The sequence below is a fragment of the Trichoplusia ni genome, chromosome 20 (assembly GCF_003590095.1).
Source record: "Trichoplusia ni isolate ovarian cell line Hi5 chromosome 20, tn1, whole genome shotgun sequence".
NCBI classification, from domain to species: domain Eukaryota; kingdom Metazoa; phylum Arthropoda; class Insecta; order Lepidoptera; family Noctuidae; genus Trichoplusia; species Trichoplusia ni.
In genome coordinates, this window is record NC_039497.1 from 4,785,051 (window position 1) to 4,801,946 (window position 16,896).

At 38.3% G+C, this 16,896-nt stretch overlaps 2 protein-coding genes across 3 annotated transcripts; one reads left to right on the plus strand and one right to left on the minus strand.

The window, feature by feature from the left end:
* Positions 1 to 710: 710 nt before the first annotated feature.
* On the plus strand, positions 711 to 8,232 carry LOC113503737 (transcription factor Adf-1-like). 2 transcript variants are annotated; one of them, XM_026885819.1, is made up of 5 exons: positions 711 to 776; positions 1,251 to 1,482; positions 5,229 to 5,443; positions 7,360 to 7,519; positions 7,751 to 8,232. In XM_026885819.1, exons 2-5 carry the CDS (start codon positions 1,346 to 1,348, stop codon positions 8,079 to 8,081), a joined length of 843 nt encoding a protein of 280 aa, XP_026741620.1. In that variant the 5' UTR covers positions 711 to 776; positions 1,251 to 1,345; the 3' UTR covers positions 8,082 to 8,232. The 2 variants fall into 2 exon arrangements, with proteins under 2 accessions (XP_026741620.1, XP_026741621.1); XM_026885820.1 differs by lacking the exon at positions 711 to 776 and having other exon boundaries at positions 1,433 to 1,482; positions 5,234 to 5,443.
* A 1,667-nt stretch (positions 8,233 to 9,899) lies between these two features.
* On the minus strand, positions 9,900 to 12,753 carry LOC113503869. The gene is made up of 2 exons (XM_026886003.1): positions 11,440 to 12,753; positions 9,900 to 11,360 (listed from the first exon to the last, which is right to left on the minus strand). The coding sequence occupies exon 2, from the start codon at positions 11,345 to 11,347 to the stop codon at positions 10,610 to 10,612; it is 738 nt and encodes a 245-aa protein (XP_026741804.1). The 5' UTR covers positions 11,348 to 11,360; positions 11,440 to 12,753; the 3' UTR covers positions 9,900 to 10,609.
* Between the last annotated feature and the right edge of the window lie 4,143 nt (positions 12,754 to 16,896).

The window sequence follows — 16,896 nt, forward strand, 5'->3', positions numbered from 1 at the left end:
CTGGGCCGGGTCTCTTCCCATGAAGTTATCCCGTATGAATATGAAAAGATATATTAATATTCCAATTTTAACACAAAACTATTTAGTCTTCAACTAAGCAAATCTTGTGTTATGAGTACAACCGATGAACAGACTCACATAGTTAACGGACCATACATAAGTGGGCATGATTCATGTACCTCAAAGTGTTTCCTATCTCTTGGAAAACAGGCGCCACGACATCATCACGTTTGTACGTTTGGTACCTCTACACGCCCGAACGGCTGCTATAACAGACATCCAATTTCGAGCTAGCTAGTCTCTTGATATTAAAATGCAATGCGAAACACTTGAATTAAAATACAACATTTTAGCTTTTATTTGTATAGCAAAGTAAATATATAAAAATGAAAATATAGTAAATTGCCTATAAAGAAAAATATAAAAAATAATATAATAATATTAAAAAACCTAATAAATAAACGATTCTATAAATTAAAACTTTGTATCAAACATCGTTACAAAACGTAAAAAGGTTTCACTTGAAACATATAAAAGTAAAACTTACTACAAAAAAAAACATATAAAAATAGATACTATAAACACGGCTAATGTACGAGTAGGAGTATTGTTAGGGGGCGCAGAGTTACACCACCTTCTTTTACAGGTACAAACGTGAAAACGAGAGAACAGCGAGATGCCGCGAGAGAAGGGCACGAGGCTGGCTGCGTGGCTGCTGATGCAGCCCTCGGGCCTCTTGAACAGCAGCACCTCCAGCCGCCGGAAGCGGTGGCTCAGTAAGTTCTTCTGCCAGTCAGGCCAGTGCGCGCGACACCCGCGCGCCGTGTACACCTCACCGATATCCAGAAACCTCTTGAAGCATCCACCAGTATACAGACCATAATACCATCTCTTCAGACCTTTGTCGCCCGAGTACTTGTAGCCACGCCATTCAAACTTACTGATTTCAAATTCTTGAAGAGTTTTGTGATAGTAGCAATTAGCCCGATAAAACCTCGCCATGGTTCTATACCGCCAATCGTCTGAATTGAACATTCTATGACAAACAGGTGCTAAAGGTATATTCTGGTCATACTTATTACATAAATAACAAGACGCCCTCCACGGGGCGCTGTTCTTGCCTCCTGAGGTATCGAACCAATCAGTAAAAAAACGGCGCGACTTGTTTTGCGCCGGATTCACTATAAAAGGTAAGAGTCTCGTAGAGTTGTGTTCGGTATGCTCAGTGTCGAGCCCCTCTTCCTGTCCAGGGTTGTGGTCCTCGTCGTCCGCATCGTCCGCATCGTCCATGTCGTCCGTGTAGTCCGGCGGGCGGGTGGAGTCAGCGCTGGACGTGGGCGCGGGTATGAAAGCGGGCGCCTCATCTTCCTCTTCCTCGTCCTCATCGGGGTACAGCTCGCGGAAGTTGGGCTGGCTCTCCTCTGGCTCCAACACCGGGTGCCGCACCTTGGCCCTTCGGGCAGACGTCAGAACTCTCTTCAGGTCTGGTCTCTCCATAACCAGGTTTTCAAACATGTCATCAGGCAATTGCTGAACAAATTGAGTATCCGAAGGTGATAAATATTCATTCGGATTTCTGTACCTTGACAATAAGGTACTATTTATAAAGTGTAACAGAACTATGAATATAAAAAGAGGAATGGAAAAATTGGACGTCATTTTGACTTCAGTTCGATTGAAGTGAACCATAAACTGAACAAAATACTCGAAAAATGACAGATTTTTGTTGATGGCTTTGTTTTTTTTATTCCTGAATCCCTGTTTCACGAAAGAGTATTTTTCTTCGGTTTTGAGGCATTAGAGCATTTTACAAGAAAATTTTCTTTAATCGTTAAGGAACATGAGGGTAACTAAAATATGGACAAAATATTATTTTTTGTAATCTTTTTGGAAACGAAAACCCACATAAAAGTAATATAAAAAAAATATTTATTGGATAGATTAATAAAATCATCAAAATAAGCTGTTTTACTACATTCCTTCGCCCAAAACCTCATGCCCCTCTAGCTCGTTATCGTAATGGCGACTCGGTTCCCCCATACATATATATATATTTTAACTTTCGCGTTGCATAATTATCTACCTATACTTAATAATATATAAAGTGGAAGAGTTTGTTTGTTTGTTTGTTTGAATGCGCTAATCTCAGGAACTACTTGTTCAAATTGACAATAGACCATTCATCGAGGAAGGTTTTAGGCTATATACCTACCATCACATTGCGACTAGTAGGAGCGAAGATACGATGGAAAATGTGGAACAAAACAGGACATATATAAATCATAACTTAAATCTTTGTTCAGTTTTGCTATTTCTGAAACGTGGTTAACATCACGTCCCAAATTCAGAATCTCCGGATATACCACGTTCCGTGAAAATGATTCAGATGGTTATGGCGGAACAACTATATGCTGTTTTTTTTTCTTCCATATTAGCAGTTTTAACTTTTAACATTTAAGAGAAGTTCTAAAGTAAAGCAAGCTACAAAATATACACCACTATAAAGTACTAAATATATTTTTATTAGTATTAAATCTTAAATGGCAAGAGCTTGATGCGAGCAAAAGATATTTGTTTTTTCACAAATATCTAAAAGATCAAAATTCTAAAAAATAAGATAAAAAATACAACTTTTAAAGTTTATTCTCTGTGAAGCTGTTTGTTTGCACTCAGCCTCTTTGTCTAGTTTGGCGGATCGCGAATTTTCAATGATAATGTCACCCGAGAATTGGGCAACTCTTGGTTATTGACCGAAAATATATTAGACAAATATTCAAATAATAATAAGTATTGTGTATTTCTGTAGGTTTAACTCACACCTCTATCTGGTAATAAGTGATAGTTTTCTTTTTACTGTACTTGAATTCCTGCACCGTTAACTTACCCCAAAGTCTTGGGGTTTATCAGGTTGTATTGTAGAGGTAGCTAGTGACTCAACAGATGCAGCAGGAGCAGTCTGATTTCTTGGAAAAAGATTTGATAGTGGCCCAGCCTTGGTTATTCTTTGCTGCATAATTGTAGGCAATAAGACTCTTAATAATTAAAATTATCTGCAAAAATATATAATATAATTTATAATGTCTTATTGTGTAATAATAACCAACCAAGTTCAGGTTGGACCCGCGCATGAAGGGGTCCATAGTTCCATACCACAGTAAAAAATCGGTAAAAAATCCTCGATACAGGCTATGATATAGTCATTTATTATTGTTTTTCGGGTTATAGAAAACAAAACATTGGGCCGCTTACGGAGTATAATGTTGTCACATTCTACACGTCGACTGCATATTTGCATTTGCTTGCAGTTTCTTGCAAATATTTTGCCATTTCAAAAATCGCAAACCGCTGAAAGTAAATGAGTAATTATTTTATTTAAATGCAGAAAGTCTTACAATCCACACTTTAAGAAGAAAACAGAATAAAAATAACCTGCCTACATACCTACTGAAATAACACTTACCTACCCATCTTTACACCCTTCGCTGCATCCACTTTCCACAGTTTTATTGTAACAATCAAATGTTACCAAGTGCAAGGAGATTCGGCAGTTATGATATAGGCTGTATCATCTAACAGAAGACCGAACAAAAAAACACGACCAATGAGAGTTTTTATGAAATACTTACGATTTTAGCCATAATGTGTGTAACTTAAACATAGTAAACCACTAAAAGACTTAATCTTCTCCTTTTTAACCCGCGACGCAAAAACGAAGGGGTGTTATAAGTTTGACGTGTATGTGTGGGTGTGTATGTGTCTGTCTGTGGCATCGTAGCTGCCAAACGGGTGATCCGATTTTATAAATGGGATCTGATATTTGAAATACTAATGTCTTCTGGAACCACTGAGCTGGTCTGCTGTTAGGGCTCGAAGGTAGGAGACGTAACCCTGGTCTACCTTTTAGTAAACTCATCGAGTTTGGGCTCATTGAATTTGTGTTGACTAGTTCTCTTCATGTTTTCAATTTGGGTCGGGGTCGGGGGTTTTTAAATTTTCATATATCTATGGCTGTCATCGCAATTGGCCTATCTCAGGTTTAAAGAAAGAACACATATCAAAGAGTATATATTATCATAAACAATATTTTCGCGAAACGTCACGACTGAAGACAAGTAATACGTTTTGTTATGATTCACTCAATGTCTCCGACAAGACGTCTCGATTACACAGTCTAATGAGTTACCTACAGTTGAATGTGATGGATATGGATTGATTGGTGAGGCGTATATAAGAGATGGTATCAAACGGAACGTGAAAATATTCTTCAACTATTATTTGAAACGCGTTCCGAAACGATTCTGGGCAATCTGGTCCCATCCACTGCCAAGCACATGACAGCTGCTCACTGCTCAGCTACACAGATAATACACATTTAACAGGAAGCTTTATTAATCAGAATACTATTTAACGGTCTTCTTAAACTAGCTAAATGGTCAACTGGTAAATCTTGGAACTACAAGTTTATTTAAAATTTTCGTTTTTAAAATATGGAAATCAATATTTATACTAAAATTATGCAAGTTTTTCCGAACGAACTTTATATTCTGCATAATATAATCCGACGGCAGAATTAGAATATTAATTTCTTTAAAAGTTTCTCTTAACCGGCAGCTTGTACCCTGTCTCCTTTGCCAGTTGGACACTATTATTTGAATGTAATCAGTATGTATATATTTAAATAAAGGAAATAATATTAATATTACACAACTTTCAAACAAGACCATCTAGTTTCAAACAAAGCAAAGCATGTTAGCTTGTATTATGAGTACTAGATAACTGATAAACACAAACATTTGTCCTGGGTGGGAATCGATCCGACGACCTATGATGACCTAACGACTAAACCAACAGGACAGTCAAAATTTGATTTTACTATTTATTTATACATTTAGCTGGTGTCCATAGTTCTGACAAATTTAACATAATTATTAAATAGTGTGTAGCCTATAACAGTTGATAATCGCAACATAATTATCGGCCCATCTCTAAAAAAGCAATCACTTTGAGAATCGTCCTCTCGTAAATCTCGTACTCTTAGTAGTCCGGTAAATAATAAAACTTAGTATTTACGCAGTTAAGTGGGCGCCCATAGCGAGCAGTGTGACGTGAGGTGTAGGAGGCGGGCCGCGGCCGGCGCACACCGAGCGCGATCAGCGATGTCGCCGCCTAACCGCAGCAGAGCGGCAACGTCGCCTACACTCGCGTGCCTATCGCTTTCTCTCTCGCAGTATAGCTTCGGCGTCGCTTCGAGTGGCCGCGGCTGCTTTATCGCTCGGGCCAGTGAATAATAGTCGCGCGATGAACTCCCGGAACTACCGCGAGCGGCTGATCGACGAGGTGAAGAAGTACCCGGTGCTGTACGACACGCAGCACGAGCACCACCGCGACATCGACGTGCGCGACCGCTGCTGGCTCGAGATCTCCGACCGCCTCGGCGCCAACAGTACGTACACACACACGATGCTGTCATATCGTGTACGTATGTCATACATCTTCAGCCGTACGTTGGTGTTACAAGCCTGTTTTGGTATCAAAGGCACGGTAGTAGTAGCGTAGCAAGTATTGCTATAGGTAAATAAAACATTAAATCTTTGAAAGTAATTAAACCAATTATGGAATTGAAACTTCTATATAGGAGTTAAAGAAAAAAATTTCGTCACGCGTCTCTTTTTTTTAATTTTAGTAATCTAAAAAAAGTATGATATGAGCGGAGCCCGTGCCTTGAGCGGGCTCGAGGCGCCATCTTACTAATATTATATCTCTTTTTCTAATACTTGGGTGTGATTGTAGATAGTATTTATCTTCTGAAATATTTAAAATCAATCAATCTCGGTAGTAATTTGATTAAATGAAATAAAATTATTTGTATTCATGTCTACGATTTAAAAGCTTTTTGTTAAGCTTTATCTAATTTAACTTTATTTAACCAATTTCGCCGAGTACAATATACACACCCAGTTACTGTACGTTACTCCTGCTATTTATATCTGATTTAATTTTCTTTATTTCTTCTTGAATAAATATATCGACACGCAGTCTCCTCGTAGTTGTAGCACTAGCGACCCACCCCGGCTTCGCTCGGGAGCAGTACCTACTGATTTCTTTGACGTTCTTTATTTTTATAAGAATTCATACCATCGCTGCATCGTAATAAAAAAAACTTTGGAATAAACGTTTGATAGCGAAAACTGAATATTTGTCGTAGTTGTCGTATTTTAGTACCATCTCAACAAAAACAGCTTCGCAAAAGTTTTGTTTTGGAATAAAATCATCAGCCCGAAAAATGGTTATGGTGAGTCAACCTTAAAAGTTAGACATATGCTGTCGGAGACTTTTTTGTAGATCTTTTTATGGTGAACAATATTGTAGAACATTATTTTGAAGTAGTTTTTATGGTTAACCCAGCGTTTGCAATGAAAGCATTAAATAAAATTACAACAAAAAAGTGGTTATTGTGAGCGAACCTTAAAAAATAGAGCTATGCCTTCACGGACTTTTTTGTAGATCTTTTTATGGCGTACAATATTGTAGAACATTATTTTGAAGTATCTTGCGGATAAGTCAGCGTTTGCAATGAAAGCGTAAAAAATAGTAAATACATTAAAATCTCTAAAATTCACTATATTCCTGTCCGAAATTATGCACAGATTATACTTAAAAACCCTCCTCATGAATCACTTTATCTATTAAAAAAAACCGTATCAAAATCTGTCAAGTAGTTTCAAAGATTTAAGTAGTGAAGGGGAAATAGGGACAGGAAAGCGCTTCTGTTTTATAATATGTAGTGATATATATAATATATTTTTATTATTATTTATTTGTCGCGAAATAACAATTTCATCACGTTTCGTTCAGTAGTTTTAAATATAGCCTTTTATGAAGTACAAATCAAGTAATAAAAGTAAACAAATTGGATGTAGATAGATACTACTCCGACACAAAAATATAAAAAGAAACATTGGATAGCATTTGGTGGAACTAGGATTTTCAAATTAAATTTAAAAAAATATTATTTATAGTAGAATGAAATATCGTTAAAATGAATTAATCTTAGGGTTAAACTTTAATAATTCGTAGTTTTAGACTTGAGACCTCAATTGAATGACTGAGGAAAACCGGGCAAGTTTGAGGTGCACTGACGCACAAAATACAGAAATATTATTGCATTTGTGAGGTTATGCTGATGTATCTACAGCATAAAGGCGGAACCTTATTAGTGAGACCACGCCGTCTTCTGGCCGTTGTATTACCGTCGCATGCAGACAATAGGAAAAGTTCTAACAACTAATAATAAAATAATATTTGTTTCTGAGCGGTTATATCCGGATTTCAAGATTTTGTGCTCGTGTTGTTCCCAAGGCGAGGTGTTGAAGCGCGAGTGGAAGATCCTGCGCGACTCGATGCGGCAAGCCTTGAAGCGCAGCAACACCGGCGCCACCACCAAGTCAGGGCTGCCCTGCAAGAAGTGGCGCTTCCAGAGCCGCATGGCCTTCGTGCTGCCCTACATGACCATCAGGAGGTAACATGCCTTACGTATCTTGATGCATCAAGAAAACGCACTCCTAATGAACGTGGTCACCCATATCCCGCCTGCACTATAATGAAGTTAACATGACGGCACTGAAACTGCTCTAATGATATGTTCTTAACAAAATATCCAAACATACATACACGCACATTAGGTAGTGTACAACGTATACATGTTGGGACAATGTTTTACTTTCGTTTGACTTTATACGTATGTTTTCAGGAATCAAAGGCAGATTAAGGAGAACATTAAGATAGACGAGACAGAAGCGGCCTCGGACGATGAGCGGGAGCACGAGGTGTGGGACCCGGGCAACCAGCTCGGCAACCAGCTCGGCAACCAGCCCGGCAACCAGCTCGGCAACCAGCCCGGCCCCGACCATGACTCGCTCGATCTTTTCTTCGCTAGCGTCTGCCAAAGTACGAAGCGCTTACCTCGCAAATATCAATCTTCCGTCAAGAGACAAGTACTAGACACACTTTTAAGAGTCGAAGAGGAGTGGGAGAATGAGCAGTCAGAGTCCAAGGTGGACGTCAGCAAGGACTACGAATAAGCAAGTAACAGTGTAGTGCACTGCACTCTGCAGCCGGGGCGGCCGGCGGACAGCTGGTGTTCCTGAACAATGTGTGCCTCGGAGATTAAACATGTTTTTACACTAGACATTAACTTATTTACATTAAACGGTATTGACTTTACACAGTACAGATTTACAGTTTGTATCATGTGTCTCTGGGTAGTAGCCGTAAGTGTCTAATATGAATGTAGGTATATGTTATGGACCAGGTGATTAATGTGGGCATCATTTAGATTGCCCGAGCATATGAACAGTGTCTAGCTCCATCGGGTTATTCGTCAACTGGACACGCGACGCTGGACACACGTGTGATCAGTTGGTGAAACTCAAAATTAATATAATTAATTCTTTCGTCATCTGGACACGCCACGTTTTCTAGCGTGTCCAGATAGTGTAAGTTAAATTAAATCACTTTTATATTCTCACCAACTGGACACACCGCAAGAAAAAGGTACAGTGGTTTAAAAAACCGGCCAAGTGCGAGTCGGACTCGCGCACCGAGGGTTCCGTACAAACCTGCAAGGTTTACAAAGTTCGTTCATTACGACAATCGAGTCATATAAATATATATGACTCGATTGTAAAACGTTGCTTCATGCCAAATTTCAAGATTCTAGGTCGACTGGAAGTACCCTTTAGGTTTTGATTCCCTTGCGAGTACTCGCGCGTTTCAAAATATGCAGCTTAAATTGCTGTTTCTTTTGATTGCGTTGACATAGAAGTTTGATTTTGTTACAGCTTAAAGGTATTATAGACCTGAGTATTTGGTATGAATTTCAATTTAATACCTCTACGCGTTTATGAGGAAATAGGTAGTAAGTTTAAAATTATTAAAAAAAAATTTATTATGTGATGTAACTAAAAATTTAAGGTTTTCGGAATTTTTCCTTTATGTGTGCTATAAAACGTTGCTTCGTGCCAAATTTCAAGATTCTAGGTCGACTGGAAGTACCCTTTAGGTTTTGATTCCCTTGCGAAACCTTGCGAGTTTCAAAATATGCAGCTTAAATTGCTGTTTCTTTTGATTGCGTTGACATAGAAGTTTGATTTTGTTACAGCTTAAAGGTATTATAGACCTGAGTATTTGGTATGAATTTCAATTTAATACCTCTACGCGTTTATGAGGAAATAGGTAGTAAGTTTAAAATTATTAAAAAAAAAATTATTATGTGATGTAACTAAAAATTTATGGTTTTTGTAATTTTTCCTTTATCTATGGTATAAGACGTTGCTTCGTACCAAATTTCAAGATTCTGAGTTCACGGGAAGCACCCTGTAGGTTTTGATTCCCTTGCAAGTGTCGAAAATTTGCGGCATAAACGGCTGTATCTTTTGATTGCGTTGCCTTAGAAGTTTGTTTTTTTCACAGCTTCAAGGGACAGTAGACCTGAGTAATTGATATAAATTTCAGCTTCATACCTCCACGCGTTCCCGAGAAAAAGGGTCTTGACAGACGGACGGACGGACGGACGGACAGACGGACGGACAGACGGACAACAAAGTGATCCTATAAGGGTTCCGTTTTTTCCTTTTGAGGTACGGAACCCTAAAAACGTTTGAAATAAAACATATATGTAACAATTAAATAATTTTAAGATTTATTAATTTGAAGACAACAATACCTGTAGGTATTTTCAATGTAATAACATAAAAAATATGTAATATAATTAAAATTCAAGTCTGATATTAAACTGTAGTTTATTTTATGTTTTATAAAAATAAGTCATTTCTATAAAACAAAGACATGTAGTGAAAGTTTTGTTTTAAATTTAATTGTATTTATGCTATATTTTTAATATGACTTTCCTCAAGTTTTAAATACTTTTGTATTTAAATTTCTTCATAACTAGTGGATTTTTAAGGTAGAAGTCCTTCGTAATTATTCCAAATAATGAGTCTGATTATTTAAGTAAAATAACCTAATATTAAAATGTAATCTAAAACCTATAATATTTTAATACTAGGTTAGGTTAGGTTAAAACTGCGATCTCTTACGAAAAAAAAAGACTCGTATTTCGATTTCCATACTGTTCTGTTGATTTCTCGTCATTTACAGTAAATCGCTCACTTAATATTTATTTTGACACTTGAAATTGTAATTTACAGTCACTCGTTTTATTGCTACCCATAAAACAATAGTAATTAAATATGTTTGTATTTCTTTGCTTACAAGGTGATGTGCAGTAGGTATAGTGCCCGGTCAATTTGATTATTTGAATAATTTTTATCAAATTGCACTCTCATATTGGGCATTTTTCAAAATGACCGGACACTATGTATACTGCTCAATTTATCACTTGGTCCATAACATATATAATATGTCATATTATGTACAAAAATGTATTGCCGTTTGTAAAATATAAATTTTGAACAAAAAATTAAAATGGCTTTTTAGCGCGGTAGATAGTTTATTTTACATAACGCAAAATTATGAGGACAAATCGATAAAAAGTGTCCTAGTTTTTCAACATTTCAATCTACAGTAGATAAGTATCCTGCGAGAAACACTATGACTGCGGCAGTCTGGTGAGTGTCCGTCGCCCAGGTTTCTGACCGGATTGGTTCCTCTTAATCATGTCTATGGTGCTCTGATTGAGTTTTGCCATGGCGTCCTTCTGTTTGTTCATCTCCTTGAGGGCCTTGCGCTGCTCGGCCGGAACGATCTCGTTCATCCTGGCCATGAAGTTGACGTGCATGTGGATGACGAGCTCCACGCTGTACGTGATGTCTATGTTCTTTCTCAGGACGTGCTCGTAGTACAGAAGGTGCTTCTTCACGCGCCACTTGTAATAGCGGACCCTGGACATTGCATAGTAAATGGTTCTTATATCTTTCAACCACTCGTCAATCGTGTTGAAGACGTACGCTATTCGGAATCTAACGTCTTCCTCGTTTTTTTTAATGATGGGTTCGAGATCCCTCAGTCGTTCCTGAATCATGTAAATATTTTGCTTCATAATTTCTAATACATGTAGATTCGAGTCTATTTCTGAATGCGTCCAGTAGCTAGGTTCAGCTCGGCGCCCAGCAGTGAGGTTGTGGGAACCGTTGCCGGCGAGCGCGCCAGGCAGATGGTCTCCGAGGCCGCTGAAGTTGTAGGAGTCGATAAGCCCAGCGCCTGTCAGGTTGCTTAACCTACTTAAGTCAGCGAGGACGTCGGTCAGGTTTGTCGTGTCGCCGCCATACGAGGCTAGAAACGCGCCGTCAGGGTCTAGCCTGAAGTTAAACAGCTCCGCATAATCCATACTCACGTTGAATCTGATGTCCAATAAAATTTAACTCAAATTACAAGTGATACAATTTACTTTAAAAGGAATGCATAATATAATAACTTCACCTTAGATTATTAGGTATTTTCCTGGTATGAATAAGCTCAAGATAATCTGGGTCCAGCTGTAGGTCCGTCTCGACGTTGCTGTAGCGCTCGAACCTGTCCCCGATGGAGTCGGGCCGCAGCAGCTCGGAGCTGTTGTCCCCGCTCTGTATCAGCACCAGGCGCCGGCTCAGCGCCGCGCGCAGCCGCTTGTCCTCGCCCACGAAGTCGCGATCGCGCAGACTGATGAAGTTCTCTTGAACGTCCTTAGGAACAACGCTGTTACCTACAAATAGTCGGAAATTAAATCCGAAGTAAACACAGTAATTACCCGCCTCAAATGTTTGAAGAGTAGCTTGAGAGGTCGTAAAATTGACCAAGAAGCGTTAGAAAAAGTACGTAAACTGAGTGATCGTCGACACTAACACAGCATTATCGGTAACAACACTAACAACATGGTGCACCAGCGAGTATCTCTAACATTACAATACTCAATATACTATGCAATTCTATTGTAAACGTTATGTGAATATAGTGTAGGCCGCTTGCATTCGGCTGCAGAACTGGCGAACTTTAATCGGTGTACTGGGGACATTAATTAAAACCATACGCAATATACTTGTAATTAGTTTTTCAGTATTTTATGAGAGTAGTAAGTGTGATCACAAAACAAAACATTATATAAACCCATATTAGTTACGGCAACAACGGATTGGTTGTGGATGGCGCGAGCAGTTTGTTATGTATTTAAGAGCTGACCCGACAGGCCTAGTGCTATCTTCTCAGCCAAGAACATTGAAATCGATTTCGAATTTAAATCGGTTTATCTTGCAACATTGCATGTAATTTTTATTACTTTCCGATTAAATAAATCTGTTAAACTCAATTTGCCAATGACCGACATTCCTGTCAATCGTCATAATATATTACATAGCTAAATTGTAAGCATGTGCAATCATTACACGACACTAACAGAAAGAACAATGGGGAACTCGCATACAATATTTTTTATAAAATTTTGTTGCGTCTACTAATGAAAATTGTCTTAAGATTCATTGATGAATGCAGTCACGGATTAAAGTTATTTAAATATTAAAGACTTTAAGGTTAAGTAGGCGTCTTGTCATCTCACCACGATTCGTTCAAATTTATAGAAATTCAGTTTTTTATAGGTAAGTGAAATTAATTGGCTCCTGAAAGTAATTAATTACTTTTGCCCTACCTTTAATTGCTATGACAGAAATAAAGGAAATATGTTGACAAAGTAAACCTCGTGAAATGGCCACTTTCCAAAAGTTGTAACGCGAATATTTCATAGTTATTTCTATATAATAATCAAACACCAGGTATACCTGGTAAGGTTTTGCTACTATAAAGAGACATCTATTAAACAGATAGTCCTGACAGAACACTTTAATGTTTTCTTATAGAGTTTCTAGTTGATATACTGTTAAGTGCACAACAATCGTCTTTAAATTTTCAAAGAAATTAACCGACCTAAATGTACTTTACATTTATAATATTATGTAGTATGGATGGGTCGGTTCCTCTTGTGATAGAGAAGCACACATACGTGTCGTATAATAAGTAACGGCGACGGCAAGCTAGCTAAGGTAGGTATAAGATTGGCAGGCGATACGAAAAGACGATGGAGGAGACTACGTTAAGCTTAGGCCTTTCCTTTTTACTTGGATGTTATCCCGATCATAGGGTCCGAGCGTAGCGCGGAGCTGCTAGCTAGTGATATGTACATCTACAACTAAGCTGTGGTCGTTCCGGTCCTGCCTGTCTAGTCCGAGTTAGTGCTGTCTCTGTCTGTCTCTGTGTGTCGGCCTGACTTGATCATTTCTCTCCAGATCACTTGGAGATATGACATACCTAATATTGAAGCTCGCGGCTTCTTAGACTCCTGACCTATTCCTGATCATAATCTGACAATCGTGAAACGAATCAAAGCCCAGGATAAAATATATGACAACTGGAGGAAAGAAATCCCGAAAAAGAACCACTTCATTTTTAATTTATTTCTTTACAATATTCTTGTGTCACATTTTAATTATTTAGGTATTATTTTACATTTTGTGTCAGGAGCTATTATGGCATTAGGTAAATCGCTACAACTTATACACCGTGATTTTTTAGTCGTCTTACAAAAGCAGCCCAGTTCATGTATCCAATGACTAGAACACGTTCATGATAAAAAAATAGGTATTATGAGATTTGAACAAATTTAAAATGCAATTTTTATTCAATATTATGAAGCAATTCTTAGTTTTTTAGAAACAGCTCTGTTGCGAGCGCAGTCCGGGCCTTGTAACAATGGTGAGGGGCGCGGGCGGCGGCGTTTTTATCATTTTTAAGATTATATTTCTGATTTCTCGTTTAATTTTTTTTCGTACTTATTATATTAGTTGATGATAAAAAAAAACGCGCCTAGGGATATTTTACGTCGAATACATGAACTGGGCTGCTTTTGTAAGACGACTAAAAAATCACCGTGTATATCACAACGAGCCTTACATAAATCAAATAACGGCCAAAAGGTTTGGAAATATTCGGAACACAGGAGCGAAGGGCGCAGGGCGAGCGGCGTGGGCTGAGGGGCGGGCGGGGGGGGGACCGCCCAGCCCCCGGCCCTGCAGGTGGCATCGATCGTCCCGCGCCTGCCAACAACTAGTTAGTGAACTCTATTCTTGTTTCATTTCATATTTTACAGGATTTTCTGGTGAGGGTGGCCAGTTTACGTACCACTACCTTCATTAAACACTAAAAACTAGATGACTGGTTCAACGAATTGCCCAGCGGAAGACTATGTGGTAGGGAAGGGTTGTCTCTCAACCATTTACTTGTCTACTAACAGGTTGGCCATAAATTATTGAAGCATATCTCAGTTAGCTCTACGCCTGAATGTGGGCCTAAAATTTTGTGGTCAATAATTGCGGACGCGCGTGTCAACGTAATAATAAGTCCTAACGTAATAGTAATACCTATTCTTATTATCGACTCGAATATGCAGTGTCAAAAGTGCAAGAAGAAACTGGCGAGTAATGGATCTCATTTTTTGTGCCAAGGAACATGCCAAGGGACGTTTCACAGGAGCTGTGTAAAAGGGTTGGCAGCAGACATGAAATCTGGCAGAACAAGAATTTTTTGTAATAACTGTGAGGGGGAAGAATCGGAGGAGGAAGAGGTGCAGGAAACTGAGGGACAAGGGTTCGAAAAAATCCTAAGAGATATACAGAATAAAGTCAATTCGCTTCCAGGATTTAAAAAGCAACTAAATTCCATCATTGCTAGCATGGCGGTCCTCTCTGAGAAGTATGACACTATCTTGGCTGAACACGAGGTATCGAAGAAGAAGATTTGTAAACTCGAAAAAACCCTTGAAAGTGTTAATAATAAATGCGTGTACTTAGAAAAATGTAACACCGCGCTTGAACAAAAAGTGCATGAATTCGAACAATCAACACGTAAACACAATCTCGAAATAGTAGGAATCGAGCAAATTCCGGATGAAAATATAATGGAGGTAGTTAAAAAACTCGGAGATGCACTCGAGGTGAACTGCGACAACATCGAATGGGCCAGCCGACGCCAACAACGGAACAAAACAAACGCCAAGCCAGCCGCGATAGTTGTGGGATTTAAAAGTACGGGTATCGAAAATCGGAATTCTTGGCTAGCAAATCGACGTAAGCTTATTAAAATAAACAGCAGCAACATTACATCAGGATCGCAGAAAAATAAGATCTATGTTAACGAAGATCTCACTAAAACCACTCGAGAATTGCTATGGAACACCAAGAACCAACTAAAGGATATTTATAAGTACATCTGGGTAGTAAACGGCAGAATACTGGTGAAAAAGGAAGAAGGTGGTAAATCGATGTGGGTCAGATCGGAAGGTGATATTCGCGAATTGCTCAACCACAAATAGGTAACTAGGTAGTTAGATATTTATGTGATGTATAACTGATAACATTACTTACAACATTCTCGTTCCTAGACAACATTGAAACCATAACAGACAGTCAAGTTCCCCCAGTATATGTTGATAACGTATCCAGCTGGACATCAACGTTCAGTAGCAAAAATGATCTCTGTTTAATTCATATTAATATAAGATCCCTTAAGAAAAATTTCAACGAATTACTTGTTAGTTTAAATAACAATTTACAATATATTGATGTAATAGTAATTACAGAACCAAATATAAGCTTCGATTGTTTAGATTTATATAAAGTTGATGGGTACACAATAAATAGTTTCACTCGCACCGGGCGAACCGGGGGAGGGGTACTGGTGTACGCGCGGGAGGGGCTCGCGGCTCAGGCTACCGAGCTGTCGATACCTACCGAGATGCGATCCGCGGAGTGTGTTTCTATCTCTTTCAAATACAAAAACGAACAAATTTATTTAATTTCTGTATACAGACCGCCAAGAATAAACAAACAAGACAAAGTTATACAGTTTATTCACGAATTTCGTAATTTACTAAGTAAACTACCTCCTAATTCTAAAGTGATAATATGCGGTGACTTGAATATTAACTTGATTAAACCAAGGGATAGATATGTGATCTTGTATGAAGACCTTTTAGCCGAATATGGGTTTACTAAATGTATAGATCAAATCACACGTAGCGAAATAGTCATGGGTAGTTTGGTAGAATCATGTCTGGATCACATATTCATTCGAGCACCCCTTGCATATTGTCAATCAGCAATAATACGAACTAAAATATCCGATCATTACCCAGTATCCATAGCGGTAAAATGGAATTGCGAATCCTTTGTTATGAGTCCAAATGTGCAAGCGACGAACTCGCGCGCACACACTGAGCTTGCGCGAAGGCGTGTCCTTGATAACCGCGCGGTGCGGGAGAAACTATTATCTATTGATTTTAGCGAACTTTTGCTTATGGAGTGTCCTGTAAAACTTTATGAATCGTTTAGAAAAATATTTTCTGATATTTATGAATCGTGTTATAGAAATAAAGTCATCAATAATGGTGTCCGTGATAAGAAAACCTGGATAACGAATAATCATAAGATGTTGTTATTAAATAGGGATAGGCTTTTTGCAATATGGACTAACGATCCAAAGAATATGGTTAAGCGGTTAGAATATACTAGATATAGGAATAAATGTCATAAAATACTATTAAAATGTAGAAACGAATACGATAGGCAAAGTATTATAGATTGTAATAATAATATAAAAATGTTGTGGGATAGAATAAATGTTATGATGGGAAACAATAAACAGTCATTGGATAGTGTAATATTAAATAATATTAAGTCACAAGGCAGTGTTAAAGACATTTGTGAGGGGTTCTCGTCAACTTTTACGAATGAAATTGTTAACATAAAACACGATTGTGATGTGAAGTGGTTGGATAGAAGTACATACGTTAAGGAGCAGAACGTGAGTATGCGATGGCAACCGGTGAGTAGTAATGATGTTAAAAAAGTTATCGCT